General features: G+C 35.9%; 2 protein-coding genes across 2 annotated transcripts; one reads left to right on the plus strand and one right to left on the minus strand.

Moving 5' to 3' along the window:
• Nucleotides 1-2018: 2018 nt before the first annotated feature.
• Nucleotides 2019-3938, minus strand: LOC126788322 (licodione synthase-like). The gene is given in 2 exon segments (XM_050514297.1): nucleotides 2019-2866; nucleotides 2976-3938. Coding segments are annotated over 2 exon segments (1581 nt in total). The 5' UTR covers nucleotides 3897-3938; the 3' UTR covers nucleotides 2019-2206.
• Nucleotides 3939-22827: 18889 nt separating this feature from the next.
• LOC126785966 ((S)-scoulerine 9-O-methyltransferase-like) lies at nucleotides 22828-24188 on the plus strand. The gene is made up of 3 exons (XM_050511655.1): nucleotides 22828-23542; nucleotides 23663-23727; nucleotides 23862-24188. Exons 1-3 carry the CDS (start codon nucleotides 22828-22830, stop codon nucleotides 24186-24188), a joined length of 1107 nt encoding a protein of 368 aa, XP_050367612.1.
• Nucleotides 24189-24533: the final 345 nt, after the last annotated feature.

The raw sequence follows: 24533 nt of genomic DNA on the forward strand, positions 1-24533 counted from the left end.
ATGACAGATGGTTGTCCAATGTCGGCGGCATACTAAATGAGGGGTAACAGAGGTGTACCAGCGCTCATGAGTACCCGTATTATAAATGCATTTGGGTAAACAGAGCGGTTGCCCAATTCTCATGAGTTCATAGATTTTCACATTATTAGACAACCAGATGGGCCGTCTAATTTGTCATGAGTGCATTTATATTTGTTGATTTGTGTAATTTCGTATATATTGATATGCGAGTGGTATTTGTTATTTTACTCATACGAGCTGTAAAGCTTACCGGGTTTGTGTTTACAATCCCGGTGCACCTATTCGATGGTGTAGGGGATAATTCCGCAAGTGTCGATTAGTGGAAATCGAAGGAGGGATTGATAGTGTACCACAGTGGCGATTAGTGGTTTTTAGGAATGTCATTTAGATTGTGGTGGTGAAATTTGGTGGTCATTGGTGGCGGTCGGTGAACAGTGGCGATGCATGAACAATGTTTATGAACAGTAATGTGAACCAGTTCAGTTCAGTTTCAATTTGAGTTATTGAAAAATTGTAAACCGAATTGAACTAAACTAACATACAAATTCCGTTCATTTTTAGTTTTAGTCTAAAACCGAACCGATCAAACCGAATTCCACCCCTAGCGGAAGGGTATGTAAAAGCCATTCGGGCCTTAGGCTAGTAAATATTATGCAAACTCTAACAATATACCATTCAAACTATCTGGATGTGTTTCCGAAAACTTGTATCCAAAGCTATATTTTGTAATTGCACTATGCGCTTATCTTTATATTTACAATAATATTAGTATTTTTCATTTAAAAAAAAAATCAGATGTGACCTTGTCTAAAACTGAGTATTTCTATTTTCAAGTCTGCCACATTCGTGCCAAATTAAGCCTCATTTGATGAAGTACATGCATGTAGTGACAATTGTTTTGTGGTAATGTCATCAATTTGATGTTGTTACGGAAATTAGACGAAGATATCACGTTGATATCAATATAAGATTTCAAGTAGAGTTTTTTTCACCAACAGTCCCTTAATTCTGGTGTACCTACCAATGTGATACCTCAACTCTTAATCGTACCAATGTGATACCCAGACTCTAGTATTGCTATCATTGAAGTACTTCCGTTAGTTTTTTTAAACTTTTCCGTTATCTTGGTGACGTGTCAGGTACGTGAGGCCCACAAAGAGGGTTAAAAGACAAAATTAACCTCATCTGAGAGGAGCAATGTTTTTCCCGCCCTTTACCTTGAGAAAGACACCCAACAATTCCAATTTTGGCGCCAATTTTCCCTCTCTACTCCTTAATTTGTGTCTCTTATCTAAACTAAAGAACTACCGCCAACCAGTCGACCACAATCTGATAAAACCTAGATCAATCTCATTTTCTATTTTTACCCTAGCACTTGTTAAACTAACAGAATAAATATATAAATTTATATGGAACATCTCATTTCCACAATCTCATAAGAATATAAAAACACATAACTTAACGAAATTCAAATACATGTTTAAGTACCATTAGTTGCCACCTTTTATGTTGATCTGCCATGATTTTTGCTTGTAAGAACTAATGGTACATGTAGTTGAATTTCGTTAAGTTATGTGTTTCTATATTCTTATGAGATTGTGGAAATGAGATGTTCCATATAAATTTATATATTTATTCTGTTAGTTTAACAAGTGCTAGGGTAAAAATAGAAAATGAGATTGATCTAGGTTTTATCAGATTGTGGTCGACTGGTTGGCGGTAGTTCTTTAGTTTAGATATTAGACACAAATTAAGGAGTAGGGAGTGAAAATTGGCACCAAAATTGGAATTGTTGGGTGTCTTTCTCAAGATAAAGGGCGGGAAAAACATTGCTCATCTCAGATGAGGTTAATTTTGTCTTTTAACCCTCTTTGTGGGCCTCACGTACCTGCCACGTCACCAAGATAACGGAAAAGTTTAAAAAATTGACGGAAGTACTTCAATGATAGCAATACTAGAGTCTGAGTATCACATTGGTACGATTAAGAGTTGAGGTATCACATTGGTAAGTACACCAGAATTGAGGGACTGTTGGTGAAAAAAACTATTTCAAGTATTACAATATTGAAAAACCTTACAAACAAATAAACGAAAATAACATACACATACATGCATGAGAGAGCTAACCCCTGCATCCTCGGTCTTATTTTATGGGTAAGTACAACATCTGGGTCTCCCTTAATTATCAAGTTTTAAGAACATCAAGTAAATTAAAGCGAGCTACTGGAAAACACACAAGATCATGAGCTCTTGGAGTTGTCAGTCCTGGCCTTTCACTCATATCAACAACATCATCATTGTTCATCTTCTTGCTTGGAGTAACCTTCCAATCAAAGCACTGAATCATAGCGGCCACCAGACTAGGAACCATTTTCATGGTCAAGTTGATACCGGGACATATTCTCCTCCCGGAACCAAATGGAAGAAATTGAAAGTGATGACCTCTAACATCCATTCCACTCGTTTGGTCACCTCCAATGCTTTCTAAGAATCTTTCCGGCCAAAAGTCCAACGGTTTTTCCCAGTTTGTTGGATCTCTCCCGATGGCCCAATTGTTCACAAATAGTATTGTGTTCACCGGAATAACATAGTCCCGGACCTTACAGTCTTCTACCGATATTCTTGTGACCATAGGCACGGGTGGGTGTAGCCTAAATGTTTCTTTTATGATAGCTTGGATGTATGGAAGATTTGGACCATCCGATTCTTCAACTATTCGTCCATTCCCAACCACACTACTGATCTCCTCCCTTGCTTTCTCGAGCACCGTTGGGTTATTGATAAGCTCCGCCAACGCCCACTCCATTGCAATGGCTGTTGTGTCAGTACTAGCCGTGAACAAATCCTGTGAAAAACAAAGAAAATCATAAGTTATCAGTTATATATCACAAGTATCACCTCAGTGCTATATAAAAAAAAAGAACCCTAGCTAGTATAATCATGTTAATTATTACCGTAATTAGAGCCTTAATATGAACTCTTGAAAATCCAACCTCCACACTCTCACCACTCTCATCTTCCAACATATCAAGCAAAATGCTTAGAAAATCCTTGATCTCCTCTCCACCATTAATTTTCTTGTTCTTAACTCTCAGTTGTTCACGTTCCATGACAACCTTCTCCACCAATTCATCAAATTTGATATGCGTGTCCTCAATTCTCTTCCCAAACCCCTGGAAGTCTAGTTTCTTCCACACCCTATTAAAATCACACAAGTTCAACTCTCCGAAGATCCTGGTCGCCTCCCTTACCACCAACCTCGCCTCCTCAGCCCGCTCTGTGTTGCTAGAAGCCGCAGTGGAATACTTCCCAAGCATCATCTGGCCTATAATGTTGTGGCAAAGCCTTGGCAGCTCTTCACTGAGGTTCACAGCCAGACAATTCTCCGCTCTCTCTGCCAAGAGCTTAAGGAGCCGAGAGTACTCGTCCGCCCTAATGGAATGAAACTTACTGACGCTACCGCTGCTGAGGAGTTGGTTCACCGTCACCCTCTTGATAAACTTCCAGTATGGTCCGTAGGGCTAAAATGCCAAGGAAGAGTCGTAGGTTATGCGTTCAATGGCCGTGGACTGAGCATGGGATACGAACGAGAGTTCATGAGTTTTGAGGAAATCTTTTGCGAGCTCGGGCGAGGTTACGACAATGCATGGAACAGAGCCGAGATGGAGGGAAAATATGGGGCCAAACCGGAACGAGAGGGCTTGGAAGGAGCGGTGGATGAGAGGGCCAAGAAGGTGGAAGTGTCCAATGATGGGCAAAGCAAAGGGGCTTGGAGGGAGGTGTTGAACATGGTGATTTTGGCGTAGTACACTCCTGGTATAGAGAAGAAGAGAGATGATTCCCAAAATAAAGAATAGGACTAACTCAAGTTCCATGGCTTCTAGCTCCCTAGATTATAATAGTTAACCCAAGTAATTGTTTTGGTATCTTGTTAAATTCATCATTCATCAATCACCTACTGCTATTTAAAGAGCAAAGCACGCATGTACTGACTTGACAAAACAAAGACTGCGTACCAAATAAGAAAAAAAGCTTTTAGGAAAATTATTATCAGCGTAGACTTCTCTTGATATTAAGTAAGAGTTTGCGACTTTGACTTAGAAAAAAATCGTTACAATATTTCAGCTTGCTATTTGTCATAAGAATCTTCTTAACTTTTAGCCACCCACCCCACCTTAGTTTTAGTCTATGCAACATTTGATTGCATCACTCTTGGTGTCACAGATCACGACTCAACCAAGGAAATTAAATTGCAAACCCTATGAGAAAATAGTCACCAAATTAAGTATTGTAATGTTCATTTTCTTTCTGCCTATGTATGCACATACGTATGCAACTATTATTGCTGACTAAATCATCGAATACTATTACTTTTCATCAAAAACTATTATTATTGCGAGAAGTTTTAAATACACACCTATAAACTCTTGATACACACACTTATCATTCAATAATTCAAATAAAATTTCGCATGTACGTTGAATGACCAAAATAGGTACATGTAATAATTCAGAAAATTAAAAACAAATTAAATTATCAAACTAAGAATTTATTTTTAGAAACAATTAAAATAAGAAAATCTACAGGGAAATTTAAATTAGTATATATCTTGATGGAAAATTAAGTGGAAGATTCAAACAATCAATTCATTCCTTAATTGTCACCGAAAAAAGATCATTTCTATTTTTAGAGTCCCAAACAAGGTAATTCATGAAAAAGAATTATGATTTTTTTATCATTCATTAAATTTCATCTTCATACATTCTTAACAAAGAAATGTTCATCTTCTTCAAACAATCAATTCATCCCTTCCTTATATATATATATATATATATATATATTCTTCATGTTGTTTATCATTTTTATGGTTAAAGAATTTGAAAAAAACAATTACAATCCATAATGATTCATAAGAACAAACAGGAATCGATATGAACATCTATACGATGTTAATATATATATGATAATATACTAATCACTGTAAAAAGTAGCTTTGTATATTCAATAATGACATATTTTGTGATTTTTTAATTCAAAGGTATTTTAGGTATTTTATGTGATGTATTTAGTAAAAATATTGGAATGAAAATTGAAATAGGTGATGTATTAAGTATGGATGTGTATTAAGATATTTAGGGTGTGTATTTGAAATCTCTCTATTATTGCTGATTCAATCATAGAAAAAAGAAAACTATTATTGCTGATTATACAACCCATAGATTTCATTTTCAACTGTGGAGGATATCACATCAGCTAAGATATAATTCATAGATCGATGTTATATTGATTAATTATAGCTTGATTATTTATTGGACATGTTACTAAACATGTTATCAAAAAATTGTTTGAACTTGGACATACTGCAACCTCGTATGTTTACTGATGCATGTATCAGAGTAGACGTAGGAACTTAATTTAAGGCCTAAATACAAAGAACAAATTTTGTATTTTCTATCTAGAACTAGCTAGAAGATCCTTTGGTGTGGTGACAATGACTGCAAGTTTGACTAAATTTTATTTCCTTACAGCAAAATGGTGGATACACGAGTGTATACACATCTTACTATGTATTAGTTGTATATGCTAGCAGATCGAGGATATCCGAATTGAACAAAAATGTTTACACTGACACAGTAAGACTAATGTTAACTAGGTTTGATCTCAATTCGGTTTCCACTATTTTATTTCATTGTTTTGGTCAATTTTTTTTGGGATATCATCGTCTCCGTACGTTTGTTGTATTATCAAGCTTTATTTAGACTCCCAGAAGAAAATTTATGAAAGTTTAGTTAGGCAGACATTTTGGAATATAAGGGGAGTTCAACAGTTGCAGTATTTACTCCGCCATCTGCATGGATAGTACTCTTGGCAGCACGTTTTCTCTTGTCTATGCCTTGCTATAATTTCCACATTTGTTTCTTTCCCCTGGTTCCTTCCTGGTTGCTTCCAAATACTGACATGTGCTGATCTACAATGTCTAATTGTCTATATAAAGCCTATATCCATTAATTATTAACAATTTTCTCCAGAAATCGCTCACTTTCATTTCCACTTTTCCAGTCCAAATGGAAAGAACCAAACATGAATTTATTTTAGTAATTTGGCAAACAAAATAAAGTTGATTCAAAGGAAGTTAATCAAATTTTTTTCTATTTTTCTATTTTTCTTTGTCTTTTACTAGATTGTATTTTTCTTTTTTCTTTGTCTTTTACCAGATTGTTCATACAAGATGTTTTTTTTAAATCAAAACAGTTCTTCCAAAAAAGGGTATTAATTTCTTCAATAATGCCTATTGGCGGTTCCATATGCTAAATTTTTTTAATATATATAATATATTATATAATTATATATAATGCCTATTGACAGTTCTATATGCTAAATTGCTTTAATACATACAGATAAGAAGTATGTCACCTTGCCGTCTTTTAACTAAACAAACATAAACTAGAGGACTAGAGCTTGATTATCGGTTCTTAATTAGAAAACTGATTATGTAAATTGGACAAGTACATAAAAACTAGGGTTAATGGAGCCTAAAAACACAAGACGGGAGTCACCCCCGTTGATTTGGTTACCCGTTACCACTAAGATGACTTACTAAAATGATAAATAAAACTCTGGCCCGGGAAAGATGGAAGACCAGATGCATTAACCCTAGTACGTGTAGGGGCGGAACTTAGAAGAGGCTAGAGGGGGCATGCTGTGATTTCAAAATGGCATAACATCTATGTTTTAATTAGGTATTAATTGGCATTAAGTTCAAAATTATGGTATATATTGGCCCATTCGGGAGTTCGAGAGATTTTTCCTTTTATTTCCTTACCTATTATGCTATTTTAATCTTATTAATAAATGATAATTACTTATTTTCTTATTAGAATTATAATTTCTATACTGTAATAGAGGAATGTAGTATGCATCAAATAAGGAGAAACATCATCTTTATTCATTGATAAGGTGGCCTTTATATATGTATTACATTGAATATCCCGTAGGATTATGGATTATATATTATTCCTTATCTAGACTAACTTATACTAATTAAGACAAGATACAACAGAAGATTACAGAGATAATTATTCTACAACACTCCCCCTTGTAACGCGATCCTAATGTGTCATGGTGCATAACTGTTGCCTCGGTAAAAATCTTGCCAAGCAAAACAAAAACATCTTGGGTAAAATAAAAAACTTGGTCGAAGGGAAAAAGAGCATAACACACTAACTACTATTGAAGATAACATGTGGTATAGACTCCCCTTGAAGTTTGCAAAACAACTCCCATGATCGGTAACTCAATCTCGGAGTTTAGATGGATTGTGTGTACGAACGCTCTTCACATTCTTCAAAAGTAGTAATGAGTCAATAATTTGATTATTAAATCTCACCAATTTTTTTTTAAATCAAACATGTACATTTATCCGTACATGAATCAAAAGAAAGAGAATTGCATAACAACTCAAACAAGAGTTTGCAATGAAAAACAGATTTACGCGTGGTATGACCTTCACGCATCTAAATAGTCATAACGTCTTTGATACAATAGATATGGATAAACCGTAAACTATTCTGGAAAATAAACATCCGTGGCTTTCCAGTGATATAAGGTTCATAACCTAGTTCGGTCTGAGCTGATCACAAAGCTTCGTCGAAGTTGAGTCAGTTGCAGGTTCCGGACAGATCCGTCTTATTTTACTAAAACAGCTATAACTCACTCAATATAAGTGATATAGTCACATGGTTAGTGTCCCTAGAAAGTATACACATAGATCTTTCTAATGGTACTAAATTTACCATTTTCCAACAAGTGAGCTGCTCTATATGTCCCGTGGAAGTTGACTTACAAATCTGGACAAATTCTGACATCGCTTCATTAAAGTGTCTATTGTGTCAGGATATAGGATTTAACGTCACAATGTTCTGTGATCAAGCACTGACATATGTGTGGGTGTACTCAGCCATCATCTTGGCTTTACGAGTTTAAACCGAATGACATGTCGAGTCAAATATAATACAACAAGTACATGCATACACATATCATACTTAAATGGAGTGTTCTTCTAAGACTTATCATCGCTTAAACAGCGGAAACATGTCTTCTCTTGACTTCAAATGATTCATAGGAATACTTGTAGACATTGGTTTAACATTCTTACTGCCTTTAGCCAACCGATGAATAACATCATTAATAACAGTCATCACTTTCGAGACCTAGTATTCTCAAGATTCTTTCATTGTAAGTACAGGTGCATGCAACATTACATATCCCCAAATAGTTATGGGTAAATTACTTTTGCATAACGAGGGCCCTAGTTATAAGCTACAACTGCTTAATTATCGTTCTTGCTCTTCTATTATATCGAATGAACATGGGGTTATGAGATGTGCAACATCTATCCCGCCATGCAATAAAAAGTCTTCGAAGTGAATTCTCTTGCATTTTCCAGTCTAATAGACTTGAATGGTCAAGGTGGTAAGTCCTGAGTTTTAAGCAAGGAGCTTTAGAATTGCAACATTTGGCTCTTAGTTCATCAAGAGTCCATCACACTTCATTTTAATATCCCTAACTTTATCAAGTTAACGCACTCCGTAGTCTGGAGGCACTTGAATTAGGTTAAAACTAATCCATTCAGGATCTTTATCTACATCTCTTAACTTAGTCATAACAAAGATGATATGTGACCACAAGCTACAAATTCAGTTGTTTTGGAAACTATCTAACTGACAAGGTATTATGAGAACAAACCATCTCATATTTGATTTCAGGGCGTTTTGTGAGAGAGTTTGCGCCATAAGATGAGTCTAAACTCTTCTTTTTCTCACTATGCCTAACAAAGGTATAACTTATAGGATTTACATGTGCGGTGTTGGCATTATCTGACTAATGACCTATCTTTTTGTTAGAACTGGATCCTACGGCTTTCTAGGAGGCTGTGGCGGAGAGGTAGGTCGATCATCACCATCAGTTCATGCCGGATAGCAGTTTCCATGTAGGTCAATCTACAATGTTGGAATTTTGCTTCAAAAGAGTATATATGTATGGTTCGACATCAAACTCTTTCAACATCGTCATTTGTCGAGATATCTCTTTGGATTGTTATTGACATTGAGGCGTTCCCCAATGATAACCATCATCCAAGAAAACAAACAAGTGAGTATCATTGATTATAGATCAAGTTGTGCCATAACTCGCATTCAACAAGTATTATCAAATCAAGTGGTCTGTTGACACTTACATGAGAGCCACAACCTAGTGACACCATCAACCACATTTGTGGAGTCACCACGTCACCAAGAAAGAGTGACTACATGTCCATCTGTTGGACATCAATCTTTACAGGCATAATTGCAGCATGTATCTCTATCTCGTCATTTGTAGGACTATTTAGGAACATGATGAGGCACAGTGAGACAAACCATGACAAAACCAAGTCATTTAACTTGAACAAACTTGTTCTTCTCTCCCCCTAACGATTGGTAGACTGGCTCATTGATGGGACGCGCGAGCATCACACAATTAACCCTGTAAAATGTCATCGTTAGTATAGAATAAGCAGGGATCGTTCATTCCGGGAAATTGAAGGGAACTCTAAACTTTTAGTGTTAACAAATAATGGGGGGTTTGAGATTGATTATTAACTACTAAAAAAAACCTAAATTACTATTTACATGATCGACTTCTTTTTACCAAACTAAACTAAATTAACCAATGCACCACATAATTACAAGTTTGGTTCTATCATGCCTTCTAATTCATCTGATTACATACTTTTAGACACTAATACAATTAGAGCCTTAGAGGAACATCTAATCATGCAAGATTTCTATTGACGTTTAGGTTGACTTAGGGCCTCACCTAAATTGGATGCAATCAAGTTTAACAACACTTAGGGTAGAAATCAAACAAGATTATATTTAAGCACAAAATATTTGTTGGAGACATGCTTCACGGTGGCGTCACTCACCATGGGGTACATGTAAATTTACAGAATTTCCTACTTTAATTAACACAAACCGAACCTACTTAGGGTATAATTCGATTTGTGTCAATATGGATGATGAAGATATCACTCAAATACAATCTTAGACACTGCATTCAAGCACTAAATTCGTATGCACATATCTAAAAATTATCTAAGAGTAAGTAAACGAAGAGTAGAACACAACAATATAAATACAAACTTCAATAATTATAAGAACATAGATTCAACATAGTCTCAAAATCATATCAAATACAATCTGAAAATTCTGAAACAAATACAAAACTAATACTTCCACATAAACAACAACCTACAATCTTCATACACAAAGAATTGTAGATTAACACAAATAAACAAAGCCATGGAGATGAGTTGTGAGAATAACACGTTGTAGGAACCTTAGAGGTACGGTTGCAATATGTGAAACTCGGTGGAGATGATGATGGTTTTGGCGTGGACGACTTGGCTGATTTGTGAGGGAAGTTTATGGTGGTGTTTTGGTTGAGTTTCAACTCTTGAATACTAAGGAGAAGTGATAATTTTTCTTTGTGAATGATGTGCTATTTATAGAAAAGTTTTAGCTCCTTGAATATTATAGCTTGGAATCTTTTTCTCCTTAATTTCTTTAACTTATTTTTGTCATTGGTAGGTGCAATCTCTTTTGATCAATTCCTTTTTTTACTTCTTAAATTTGGTTATCTTATTCTTTCTCTATTGCATTTTCTCTATTTATTTACTTAATTTCTCCTTTATCTATTCTTTTTTATTTCTCTCTTTTTCTTTCACTTATTTTTGTCATTGGTGGGTGCAATCTCCTTTAATAAATTCTTTTTTTTTCTCCTTTTTATGTGTCTACTTCTTTCTCCCTCGCATTATCTCATTTTATTTACTTAATCCCTCCATTATCTCTTGCTTTTCATTTCTCTCTTTTTCTGTCACTTATTTTTGTCATTGGTGGTGCAATCTCCTTTGATTAATTCATTCTATTCTCCTTTTTTGATGTCTCATTTTTTATTTATTTTCCTCCTGTGCTTTGAATTTTACTCAATTTTTTCCTTCATTGTAGCTACACAATCTACTTTACTGTTCACAAAACATTGTTTATGCCACAAAACATTGTTTATGCTTTACTGTTCACAGAACACTGCTCATGCGCCGCCCGTTTTCCGACCACTACCAATGACCACCAAATGTTTCCACCACAATCTAAATGACATTCCTAACAACTTTCTATTTCACCACAAAGTCCAATTATGAGCCTAAACACTTCAATTTAACAAAAACCGAAAAGCCCCAATTTAAAACCTATGATTTCTTTTCTTCGATTCTCCTAGCACACAATGATTTGGGTTAAATATTTTGGAGGGTTTAGTGGCCTGAGTTTTTGATCCGACGAGGTGAAGTTTGGCGAATTGTGCACTTTCGGGGGAACTTCCGGGCTTCACCGCTTCCAAACGGCGACGAGATAGCGGGTGACGTTGCCACCATTCGACAAGGGACACATCAACCTTTCAAACGGGACTGGTGCGCCGCTCTATGGTGGCCGGACGACAGAGATCCGGCGGCCCAAAGTCGGCCGCTCGAGAAAAGAAAAATATGGGTTTTTACGGGTGAACAGTACCCATGAACAATACCGATCCGAATTTCTGACTTTCTTCCACTTTTTCTCTTTAATTCTCCTATTTATACTATTTTCTAAAAATGTCCAAATACCATTTGATTCGTAACTTCTTTTATACGAACTTTGATTTACGCGTGCCACTTGTCCACAAATTCGTATTGACGAACTATACCACTTTCATGAATGAAGTTTTCTGAGATTCCTAACGGATCAAAAGTCAACTCTTGACCTGTTACGGTAACGTTTCTGTATATAAATAGATCGAACACTTTCGTTTTCTCCCTCATATTATATAATCGGATCACCACCAATTTAAATATCTCCGAATAATATTTAGAACATAATTATAAATTTACGGGATATTACATTCCACCCTCCTTAAAGAAATTTCGTCCCGAAATTTAAGCATACTACTCAGCCACTAATTCTTAACTTCTTCCCAAAACTTCGATTCACATTCCCCAACAATTTTCCTCTTTATGATATCTCCACGAGGCGATCACATCTCACTTTTCTTCTATCATGGTGTAACTTTTTCTTCTTCCAAGATAAAATTCAACATCAAATAACCCGTCATTATACGGTCGTGGATGAGCAATTTGACACATAAAATATGTGGATGATAAACCGTTAACATAATCGGTTAACATAATCCGTTAACAAACATGCATATTGTTAGATTTGAAACACTAACATGCAAACTATTACAAATGTAACGTCAATGATGGTGGTATAGATGGATACCGTAAAACAAGACTCGCTACAAGCCATAGCTTATCGTTCCATAAAAACACTTTTGGTTTATCGTGGGAAGCATGAGACCGATCAATATATATGGATCTGAATATATAGATTCCAGTTGAACTATGAATACATCATTAACCAATACTGAACCTCTGTTTTACACCTCTTTCACAATGCGTTTGTGGGTGATACACGTGGCATAAGTATTACCTTTAAGTAGCGTATCGTCTTCACTAATTTCATGGTTCCGTTATTCATCAACGTAGACAATTACAATGACAAAAACCATTTCATAGATTCAATTGCTCTCTTGATGCAAAAAAAAAAAATGTGACTGGAACCATAATGCCATAAGGCATATAAACTTAAGCACTAAACCACTCTTTGATTCTTTTGTGATCATCTAGTCATCATAGTCACAATGGATTAAAACTAAATCCATTAATAGCTTTCATTTAGCTATGCACTCAACGTTTCAAAATGGCCGTTTAATGTTTAACTAAATCCATTAATAGCTTTCATCAAGAATATAGAGATAAGTAGTCTTAGGTCAAGACATATAAATATCACAATATAAAGCTCCGCAAGTGTAATAAAATAGCCCAAAATGGCTGTTTAACGTTACTGAAGGGTTTTAGACCCTCAAATGTCATTCACGAGTGATTTTGACATGCAAATACCATGCATATACACCATAGATCCAAATACAAGGATCGGTGTTGCCTAGGTATACCCAAAAGGGTTGTGGGCGTAAAACAAATACAGCAAAAAAAGGCTAAGAGTTCGTGAGGAGGCCGTGCGGGGGAGGTTGCGGAGGCCATGCGGGGGGGGGGGGGGGGGGGGGCGTGTAGGAGTTGCGGGGGGCCTGCATGGGGATTGCAGGACTCCTCACAGGGGGGGGGACTGCAGGGGGCCTCGCAGGGCCTGTTTGATGCCATTAAGGGTAAAACCGGGCAGTGGACGAAACATCTTAGCGATACTGTTAAGGCCATAGCTTGCGAACCTGTTATAGTTTTCCACTCCCCTAATCTTGTTCAAGCATTAGTTCAATTCGAACTTTGTGAAAAACATCACCATATTTAAAATTGGTGGAATATAGAGTGCATTACATGACGTGTAACACTACAAATCAGCACCAAAACAAGGTGGAAACATGTCATAATAAGACATCAATCAAGGCTTCTTCATGCCAATGAGGCAAAAATATGCTACAACAAGCATTGTCGATTCGAAATAAAGCCGAGAGGAAATGCTCATGGCTCGGAGTCCTTCTACGATTTGCAATGCTAGGTTGTAAAGTTTTGATCAAAATCAACTAGATGATGACCTAATCTGCCAAACATTATGGAGAACCGAAACAGATGTATAATAAAAACATCAAAGATCATATAAGTGTGCATTGCGCCACACAAAGATCGTGTAAGCCTGACTTATGCCACAATTAAAACTGTGGGCTTATGTGGGTAGTGAGAGGTAGTATGTAATACGTTACATTGCATTAACATATTTCTTTTGGTAATGAAACCATAAATGCATCGAGACATTCTCGTATGTTCGTTTACTTGAACTACATGAGAATTTTATAGCCAATAATTGGATTGAGATCTTGACCATAAACCAATTGAAAAATATATTGACTAAGTAACATTAGTCACATTAAACTTGGAAAAATACACGGATTTATATTTTCATTCAGACTATTAATTGAAGCATTTATGTTTCATTATTTTTTTTTAAAACTGCAATGTATTATTTCTTTAAATATCCGTAATAGTGAGAAGATATTCTCATGTTCTTCCATATAATGAGTGTTTTGTTTCAAAACTTCTCATATCTCGCTCTTGTATAATCACATCCAACATGAAAATATCAAATTTCAGGCGCATGTAGTGGTTAGAATAGAGAAGATTCATTATGTATCAAAATCCGATACAACTTGTAAGTACTGAATTGTAGGTTAAGTCCCAAAGTATGGTAACTCAATTCAATAAATCATAACAAATTCCGTCACAATGGTATAATTGATAATTTCAGTCACAAACTGGTGGTATAAACGATAATTTACGTCGCAAACCAATGTTTCTCCCATTTTTTTTCAAACTTGTAGCTCCATACAACGTCTACAGATGGTAACAACGGCACTCCCAGCCAATTCTAAAACTTGGTACCAGGGGAATCATATACCTATATACCACCCAAAAAGCAAAAAAATCGGGTTGAAAAGGAAATGGAGGTTGAAAGTCCTCGATAAAAGACAAAATTCAGAGAAATTTAAATTTGCATGAAAGCACCAACGTTAATTAAAACATACTTGGTTGTCTACTAAATAAACAACGTAATAGTTGTTCTTGCTTTATTCCACGGTCATGCTTGAATCTAAAATATACGCCGCGAAGTAACTCTCATCTTTCAATTTTGTATCGTCGTGTAATTTATTTCACGAAAACAAAAACATATGGTTAGTTAAATTTACCATATATAAAATCAGTAAATGAAAATCAAATTACTGAAGAAAATAACATGTTTTACCCGTGAAGGCAAAACTATTTTTTACCTGGGATAAATTACCATGCCATTTTTTTTACCAATTTACCGAGAGATAAGATTCTCTCTTTGTCGTTGTTTAATTGGAGAATACAGACTGGGTCGGATCTGTGAATCCGGGTTGCGCTCTCAGTTGCATAACAAACGGCGGAGCAGTGCTCTGGGTAGCCAGAGGTAACAGGTGCAGTGGTTAGGCGTGCCAACAATTGAGAAGCGCTTAACCGTAAAAGTTCCTCCTCCTAAGGAGATTTTTACATTTTTGGCAAAGATACTCATCGATATCTCATGGTTTCACATTCCAATTCCTATGGCAGACCTTTTAGCATTTGTTAGGTTAATATTAACCTAGTAATGCTTGCCTTATTCTTATTATTTTGCTTTATCTTTTTGTATATTTATTTATTTCTTATTACGTTTCCTACTCATACTAGACAAATGTGAAAATGATCGGAAACACGTCAACACGAGTGGATTTAGCACACAATTTGAATTCGGGTGAAAGTTTCAAACCAAAAAGAGCAAATGTGGAGATTTCACAAGAAGACAAAAGTTAATGACGGAAAATGCTGGTCAAACTCCGGCAATGAGAAGATGGTTGCCGGAAAATGGTGCTGGCTGAAGTCCATAAGTCAATGGAGCATTGATTGTGGATTTAAATTTAAATTCAAATTTAAAATTAGAAGACAAATGAATGAAACTATTTCAAAAAAAAGATCCACAATTTGTGCTTTCACCTTTGTCCATCATATCTAGTTATTCGTCCGCTTACATCTCCACCATTCATTTGTGATCCTAAGGCCTTTGAATACCCTCATTCTTTCCAAATTCGTGCAACCTCTTTTACCACACTAAAACTCTATCAAAAATTCATCTTTTGCATAGTTTTAGCTTAGTTTCTTAGTTTTAGTTCATAAGTATCAAGTTTGTGTAGAGATAGGGGTGTAGCATCTTGGGTTAGTAACCAAAACCTAAGATTCTACACCTCTTGATCAATCACAATTGTGGTAGATTCATGAAGCCTTGTTCTTAATCTTCTTCTTGTGTATGTAGATTTGTATAGTGTTTTGGGTTTGAGAAAACCAAAAATACTATACTTTGATGCTTCACATTCTCTTTGTTTACATCTAGGAAGCTCATGAGTATTGTGGTTCTTCCTCACACACTCTTTGTTTTCATGATGTATAACTCTATGATAGTTTTTATGTATTTTATCTATGTATTGTGAGTAGTGGAGTTGAGGTTAGGCCAGCTTTACCCACACTTGTGCAACAATGTATTTTCTCCATTTAATTTCTTATTGATGCATGTTTGAATCTATTGGCTTTTATACTTAATGCTACTAAATATGTTCACTAACTTTGTCACCTAGAGAGCATGTTTAGTAAACTAATGAACGGGAAACTTGAAATTGACAACTTCTTGAATCCATAGCATGAGTAGCCCTTAGGTGGTGGTTTAGTGTTTCTTACGGGAAATATTAAGTTGCTTGGATTTCTTACTTTGAACTTAATGCTTGTGCCAGGAGTGTAATTACTCTAGGGGGGTGTTATGCTTGTGGTATATAGACCACTTGTATTATACGGTAATATAATCGGGACTAAGGTTGTTTGGTTTAACTTGCCTCCAAAAGACTTTTGATGCAGGACAAAAGACTTTTACTTTACCTTAGTTTTGTTAAAATAAGCTTAACAATCATTTTACTACCATCCATTGTAAATATTACCAATTGATGGTGTTGGCTTCTAAAGGGCTTACACCACTAAATTGTAAAAAGGTAGATTTGCATGTGTTTTCTAGATTTTATTCGCAGTAATCTAGTACTTTTCCCCTAGATTTTGTAAAAAGAGCTTACTCAATCCCTTGGGTACGATACTCTTACTTTTCTCCTATATACTAAAACTTGACCTCCTAATTTTGGGAGTAGGTAGCTTTACACAAATACACATAATAATACTTACGTGATGCAACCAACAAGTTTTTGAACTACCTCACACTTAGACTTTGCTTGTCCTCAAGCAAAACAAAAACTAAAGTAACACAACCAAACTAAATGGGCCACTTGCTTCTATCTTGAATTCAACTAATTTCCTTTAAAGAACCATGATATCAATTGACCATGATTAGAAACTAAATTTTCGAAATGCAAGGCTAATAAATGGATTTGGAATGTCATGCTCAAGAAAATATATATATGCGTATGCCATGTGTGTCATGCTCTTTTATTCAGGAAAAGAAAAAGAAAAAATATGGAAAATATCTCCTCTTTCACTCAATGTTTTCAGATGCAACGTCGAGGCGTCGTCGGTGCGCGCCTTCTGGCGGAGCGAAGGAGAAAAGCCCCGCAGGTTCAAACCCAGACGAGGCGATGGAAAGGCAACCACCGGAGCGAGCGACGGAGCAGAGGAGAAGGGGAGCAACGCGAAGCGACTTCAATCTCCGGTCCAGTAGCTACCCAGGTCGGTTCGGGTTCATTCAAAGACACCAGAGAGTGCTCCGGCCGTCGTCAGTTTATTTGGGTTCCGACCGTCTTCTTGATTGTAAAGACACCAGTGCTCCGGCCGGGGACATCGCACCGTCGCAGGACTTCTTCTGGCTCGAAGAGACGAAGAGTCAAAGACGATGCAAAATATATATATATATTTTTTTCTCTGGGCCAAAATGACGTTGTTTTGGCACCCTCTCATTTAACCAAAACGTTCCGTTTTGAATAGTTTCAAATGACAAAAACCCTCTCCTTATCAATTATACATCAACCTAGCCTATAATCTTCTTATTTCTCTCTCTGCCTTCCTCATTCTCTCTGCTCTCTACCTCCGTGCCTCCCTCTCCCTGTCCAATGAAGACCAAATTTTTTGCGACCTATAATTTGCCTATTTGAAACTTGAAGATTTATTTTTCTTTGAGGTTAGTCAACTTTAATCATTTTTTATAATTGATTTGATTTTTGCATATATTTGTTTGCTTTTAGTTGAGTACATACCATAAAATTGATTAATAGTTTCTGAGCATTTGTTGTATGTGTTTGTTGGTGTTGATGGATATTAGTCATGAGTGAGAAAAGGTTAGATGGAAGAGATAAAGCATGGAAATTTACAAAAAAGATGGAAGGGGAGAAATATTAGATGTGTTTTCTGTAATCAAGTATGCAGTGGCACTATTTCTAGACCTAAGCCTCATTTAGCAGGTTTTTCGGGTGGTATGAAAGCTTGTAATAAAATCCCTTCTGATGTGAAGAATGAGTATCAATTAGCTAATAAGGACTTTAATGATTTGAAATTTAAGAGATGTGTTATGCTCCGTGAGATTGGGGAAGGAATTGGTGGTGGAAGTGATAGTATAGATTCTCCATTAGAAGAATGTGGGAGTAGTGCTACTCAACCAAAAGTCAAATGACTTGATAGTTTTGTGTCTTCTCAACCTAGGCAAACCGTATTGAATGAAGCTTACAAAAAAGAGTTAAGAAAAGAAGTTTGTCGGATGGTTTGGCGTTTTCTAGGGTGCATCCTTTTAATACGGTTAATGATATATTTTGGTTAGCTATGGTAAAGTGAATTGCCAAGTATGGTGTAGGGTTCAAGCCTCCTTCTATGCATGAATTAAGGACTTGGATTCTTAGGAAAGAAGTTGAAGACATTGATAAGTATTTGTTAGAACATAAGAAAGCTTGAGAGAAGTATGAGCGTTTTATCATGTCAGACGGTTGGACCGATGGAAATGGTAGAGTACTTCTTAATTTCTTGTGAATAGTCCGGCGGGTACTTTCTTTTTGAAGTCCATTGATGCATCCGGTAGTGTAAAGAATGGTAATTTAATGCTAAAGTATTTAGATGAAGTGGTTAGAGAAGTTGGGAAAGAGAATGTAGTTCAAATAATCACCAATAATGCATTAAATTATAAAAATGCGGGTCTTATACTTCAAATAATCACCAATAATGCATCAAATTATGCAAAGGAGGTTGAAGTTGTGGTTGACTCCATGTGCGGCACATTGTATTGATCTTATGCTTGAAGATATTAGCAAGCTAATCATCGTTGAGAAGACCATTGCAAGTGCTAAGAAAGTGTTGAAGTTTCTCTATGGTCACACATTGGTCATTTCTCTTATGAGAGAATTCACAAACAACAGTGAGATCATTCGTCCGGCGGTAACTCGCTTTGCAACTTCCTTTCTCACCCTTCAAAGTATCTATAACAAAAAACAACATCTTCAAATGATGTTTAACAACATGAAGTGGATTGATGGTCCTTTAGTAAAAAGTCATGAATGCATAGGGACTCGTGCAATTGTTCTATTTGAAAAGAACTTTCAGAGTGATGTTGCATTTTGTGTGAAGGGTGTGATGCCATTAGTGTGTGATGTCATTAGTGTGTGTTTTGAGGGAGGTTGATTCGGAGGTAAGACCTGCTATGGGCTACATATATGAATTGATGGATGCCGCCAAAGAGAAGATTGCATTTGAATTGAAGAAGAACCCTAGACATTATCAATCAATTTGGAACAAAATTGATGCAAGGTGGACTCCTCAACTACATCAACCTTTGCATGCTGCCAGATATTTTCTAAACCCTCAACTACATTATGAAGACAACTTCTCAACTGTTTTAGAAGTCAAGAAAGGATTGCATGAATGCATGGATATAATGATGTCATTTGAGGATCGGCTAAGGGCTGATATCCAATTGGAGATGTTTGATAAATACCTTGGAGAGTTTGGAAGTAAGATAGCAATACATTACAGGAAGCTAAGAAGTCCAAGTAATGCCTCATATATTATTCTTTTATAATACAATTGTCTATATTCTATTATTTACAGCTTAAATATAATTTATATTTTCAGCGAGTTTGTGAGAGCCTTTTGGAGAGGAAACACCTGATTTGACAAAGTTTGTTATCCGTGTACTTAGCTCTAACATGTAGTGCCTCTGGATGAGAGAGGGATTTGAGTACCTTTAAGTCGGTAAATAATTGCTGAATCATTACCAATTTATATAATCAGTAGCATATTCATGTCATCTAAATTTATTTTTATGTTTGTTTTAGATTCACACTAAGAAAATGAACCGACTTGAGCACAAAAGAGTAAATGCATTGGTTTATGTCAAGTACAACTCTTTACTAAGGGAAAGAAACATTAGAAGACGAGTGAAGAAGCTTGATCCCATTTTAGTGGAATAAATCGATTCCAATGATAAATGGATATCATAGGTGGAATATCCTATATTTCCGGATGATCTCTCTTGGCTTGAAGAAGGTGTGTTTGAGGTGGAAGCTATAAGGAATGTACCGATTGAATGTTATGAACAAAATTTGTCAATTAGAGTTCCTATATGTGTAGAGCCACTAGATGAGCCAATAATAGATGATGTTCCTTTGTCGGATGATGACATGAGATTTGATGAGTCCTCTTATGCACCTTCTTCTAAAAGGAAGAATGTTGAAAGCTCAAGTAAGTACTTTCTTACTCATCCTCATGTTATTTAGTTTGTCTAGAATATATGTATCAATCCATATTTATACTAGTACGTTTTTGTTTTTAGGTAAAGAAAAATCGAACTCCAAGAAGAAAATGAAAACATTGGATTTATTACTTAGGAATGAAGATGAGATTGAAGACCTTACTTTACATGCACATGTTGATGTATTGAATATTGATGATTGTAATGATATTCATGTGGTATGAGTGAATATAACGATGAAGATTGAACAGAAAGATTGAACGCATTAAAGTGTAGCTCTTGCATTTAATTTAGTATGACTCTATATATTAATTCTATAATTTGATTAGAACCTTATTTTGGATGAATGCTATGGTTATAATAATATATTGATATATTTTGAAGGATATTCATATTATTTGAAAATGTATTGTATTAAATTAATGTTTGTTGGAAAGACGATCGCCTTAAATCGCATTTACACGCCGATGCTCTCGTCTTGTGAGGCTTGACCATGTCACCTTCGTTTTCGCATATGAAAACATTGCTTTCACTCCTTACCTTCTTATTCCCTGTGTCTCTAGTCCGACTGAGTGACCCCCATAAACCAACCATGGTGAACCCCATCACCATTAGCAACCCGATACACACATTACAATCCCTTATATAGAATTATTACCTTTTAGCCTTTCTTCACCTTTCACTCAATTCCTCCGAAGCTCCGTTCCTCCGTTCGGGACTGTCCCAAATCACCTTAATTAATTCTCAATCCTCATCTTCAATTTCCTTTAACATAAGATGGATCAGGAGCTGTAATATTTGAAATTAACATTGTTATAATTCTTCAAGCAGCAACGCAAGCGCAAGCAGCAGAATATTTTCTCCCTATCTCAGGGACAACAAAAGTTCGGCAACCAAAAATATAATTGAGGGAAAAGAAGTATACAAGAATAGAATTATACCCAAGAGGAAGGGAAAGAAACCCTTATAATTTCTCCTCTCTCATCCATCACAGAGTTAGCTAGTCTATTGTCAGGTAGTGGTAGGTTTCCATTTATCAGTGTTTGAAAATTCTGAGAAATGAATGAGATAATAAGAAAATGAAGAAGGAGAAAAGAGGGAGATTCATGACCTTGTGCTACTTTTATGTGTTGAGCTTAAACTTGAGGAATTGCAGATGTGATCGGAATTGGAGTCGGAAAGAAGAAAGATGAATCAGTGCTCAGGATTAAATTACCCCTGTAATAGAGCCGGATGTCCCTGCTATTTGATCATAAGAATCTTCTTAAGTTTTAGCCACCCCACCTTACTTTTAGTCTATCCAACATTTGCTTGCATCACTCTTGGTGTCACTGATCACGACTCAACCAAGGAAATAAAATTGACCCTGTGAGAAAATAGTCAACAAATTAAGTATTTTAATGTTCATTTTCTTTCTGCCTATGCATGCATGTACGTATGCAACTATTATTGCTGACTAAATCATCGAAAACTATTACTTTTCATCAAATTATTATTGCTGATTCAATCATAAAAAAAAACTATTTATGCTGATTTATACAACCCATAGATTTCATTTTGCGCTGTGGAGGATATCCCATCAGCTAAGATATAATTCATAGATCGATGTTATATTGATGAATTATAGCTTGATTATTTCTTATGAGTACAAACTTTTATTACTAAACATGTTATCAAAAAACTCGTATATATGTTTACTGATGCATGTATCAGAGTAGACGTAGTAACTTAATTTAAGGCCTAAATACAAAGAACACATTTTATATTTTCTATATAGAACTAGATAGAAGATCCTTTGGTGTGGTGACAATGACTGCAAGTTTGATTAAATTTTATTTCCTTCCAGCAAACTGGAGGATACACGAGTGTGTACACACATGAGTGGCGGCCGAAGGGGGTCGGAGACCGGCTGCGCTAGGGTTAGGTGTGGCTGACGAGGGAAAATAATTCTAGGATTTTAGTATTTATTTTTCGGGTTCTAGGCCTATGCAATTTAGGACTAGAACTAAGTGCTTGATAACGTAAAATAGTATAATGAATTTAAGAGAAATAACTGTAATTTTATTAATATATATGAAGTCTTATATATTGACATTAGATTAAAGATCCCGATGAATATGAGATAAAATATTATTTTTAACTAGTTAGACTATATTAATTAAATCAAGATACACCAATAATATCTAAGAGATAATTCTTCTTCAACATTATTATCTTATTCTGCAAGACAGCCGGCTGTTAATTTAGAAACTTAAGTAGAGAAAGTCAGATTGAGGAGGTTGGAAAATTCTTAAATCTTGATAAATTGCCTCTCCACGAGGGTCGCATCTAATCAAGAAAATCAGTTCACAACATATGGTGGTCCGGCTTATATAAGGTTAGGAACTGAACTCCTGCATCAAAAGCTAAAACAAGCTTTACCTAGCCAAAATCCTAGAACAACCTTTTCAAGAAAAACAACATGAAAAGCCATGGAAGTTTAGCAAATCATACTTCAGCTTGGGGTTTGGCAAATTCTATCACCATTCAAATGACTCTGAGAGCAGCAATAGAGCTCAATGTGTTTAACATCATTGCCAAATCAGGTCGTGGAGCTCATCTTACATCAAAAGAAATTGTTTCACAAATACCCAACACAAATCCAACTTTAGCAGGTGAGAATTTAGAGCGAATGCTCAAACTTGTAAGTGTTCACTCTCTCTTATCCACATCTCTAAAACCAAACCCTATCGATAAGGCAAAGCAAGAAACAAGTTATGGACTAACAGAGGAAGCGCTCTGCCTAGTGCCGAATGAAGATGGTGTTTCTTTTGTTCCGATGGTTCTGTGGGGCTCTGAAATGCTCTTTTTGAACAGCTACTCGATGCTCAAGTACACGGTTCTCGAACCGGAGAGTTCTCCCTTTCTCAAAGCGCATGGGGAGACGGTGTATGAATACATGTCTGACAGACCTGAGCTTTGCCAGTTGTTCGACAAGGTAATGGCAGTAAATTCTTACCTATATTTTGATGATAAGGTGTTTGAGGTTTACAAAGGTTTCGAAGAGGTCAAGGAGCTGATGGATGTAGGAGGTGGTGATGGAACTGCAATTGCCAAGATAGTGTCCCATTATCCTCATATCAGGGGAATCAACTTCAATTTGCCGAGTGTTATATCGCGAGCTCCTAACTTTCAAGGTCAGTATATATATCTACCTATATAGGTCCGTAATTACATATGCATCTATACGTACTAAATTTCATTTAGCCATATCTCATATGCTAATTAACCATTCATTACGTCTATTCTTTATATAGGCGTGGAACATGTAAGCGGAGATATGCTTGAATCAATACCAAAGACGGAGTCAGTCATGTTGAAGGTTCGTTTTCTTTGACCTTGCTTGATCGTAAAAAATTGATCATGCATGTATTCTTTTAGATCGACTATTGTTTGATATATGCAACGTACTACCTGATGACTAATTAACATTTCAATGTCTATGTTAATTTGCAGTTGATACTTCATAATTGGGATGATGAACACTGTAAATTGATATTGAGAAACTGTTGGGAGGCAATACCATATTATGGGAAGGTAATAGCTGTTGAGCATTATGTAATGCCTGAACTAGTTGAGAATACCCCAGAAATGAAGCGTGTAATGTGTGTTGATTTAGCCATGATGGTCATGTGCCCCGGTGGTAAGGAGCGAACAACAGCTGAATTTGATGCTCTAGCCAAATCCGTAGGTTTTGTGGAAACAAAAATCTTCCCACTTCCTCATGGGAGTTATGTTATCGAGTTTCTCAAGGGTGGGAGTCCGGAAGCAATCGTTGAATAAGTGGATGTCATTGTGATGTCGATCTATCACATTTCTTTACGATTTTTTAACGTGTACGTGACTTTTAATCTGTCTTCTGTTGCTCTTTGGTTTGGTTCTTTAGTGATCATGTCACTAATTTCAGTTTATTATCACAAGAAGCGGTAAAATATATGCACCTTGTGAAGAGAAGTGGCTGCTTGTTTTCAGGTTCTCTTAGGATTTACTTTTGTTGAATAAATCCATATTTGTTAGGGAAGTGGATAGTGGTTTGAATGTTTCCTCTAGTACTTTACCACGTTTTAGATCATGTAATACGTGGGTTGCAATTTTATCTTTTCAATTAGTTTGTAAGGCTTATAAAGC

The sequence above is a fragment of the Argentina anserina genome, chromosome 3, assembly GCF_933775445.1.
Source record: "Argentina anserina chromosome 3, drPotAnse1.1, whole genome shotgun sequence".
Taxonomy (NCBI): Eukaryota; Viridiplantae; Streptophyta; class Magnoliopsida; order Rosales; family Rosaceae; genus Argentina; species Argentina anserina.

What these genes read in the sequence shown, in the direction of transcription:
- LOC126785966 (XM_050511655.1), top strand. Translation starts at nt 22,828, where the DNA reads ATGAAAAGCCATGGAAGTTTAGCAAATCATACTTCAGCTTGGGGTTTG. An exon ending in GCGAGCTCCTAACTTTCAAG is followed by an intron (nt 23,543 to 23,662) that starts GTCAGTATATAT and finishes TTCTTTATATAG; the next exon opens with GCGTGGAACATGTAAGCGGA. An exon ending in CGGAGTCAGTCATGTTGAAG is followed by an intron (nt 23,728 to 23,861) that starts GTTCGTTTTCTT and finishes GTTAATTTGCAG; the next exon opens with TTGATACTTCATAATTGGGA.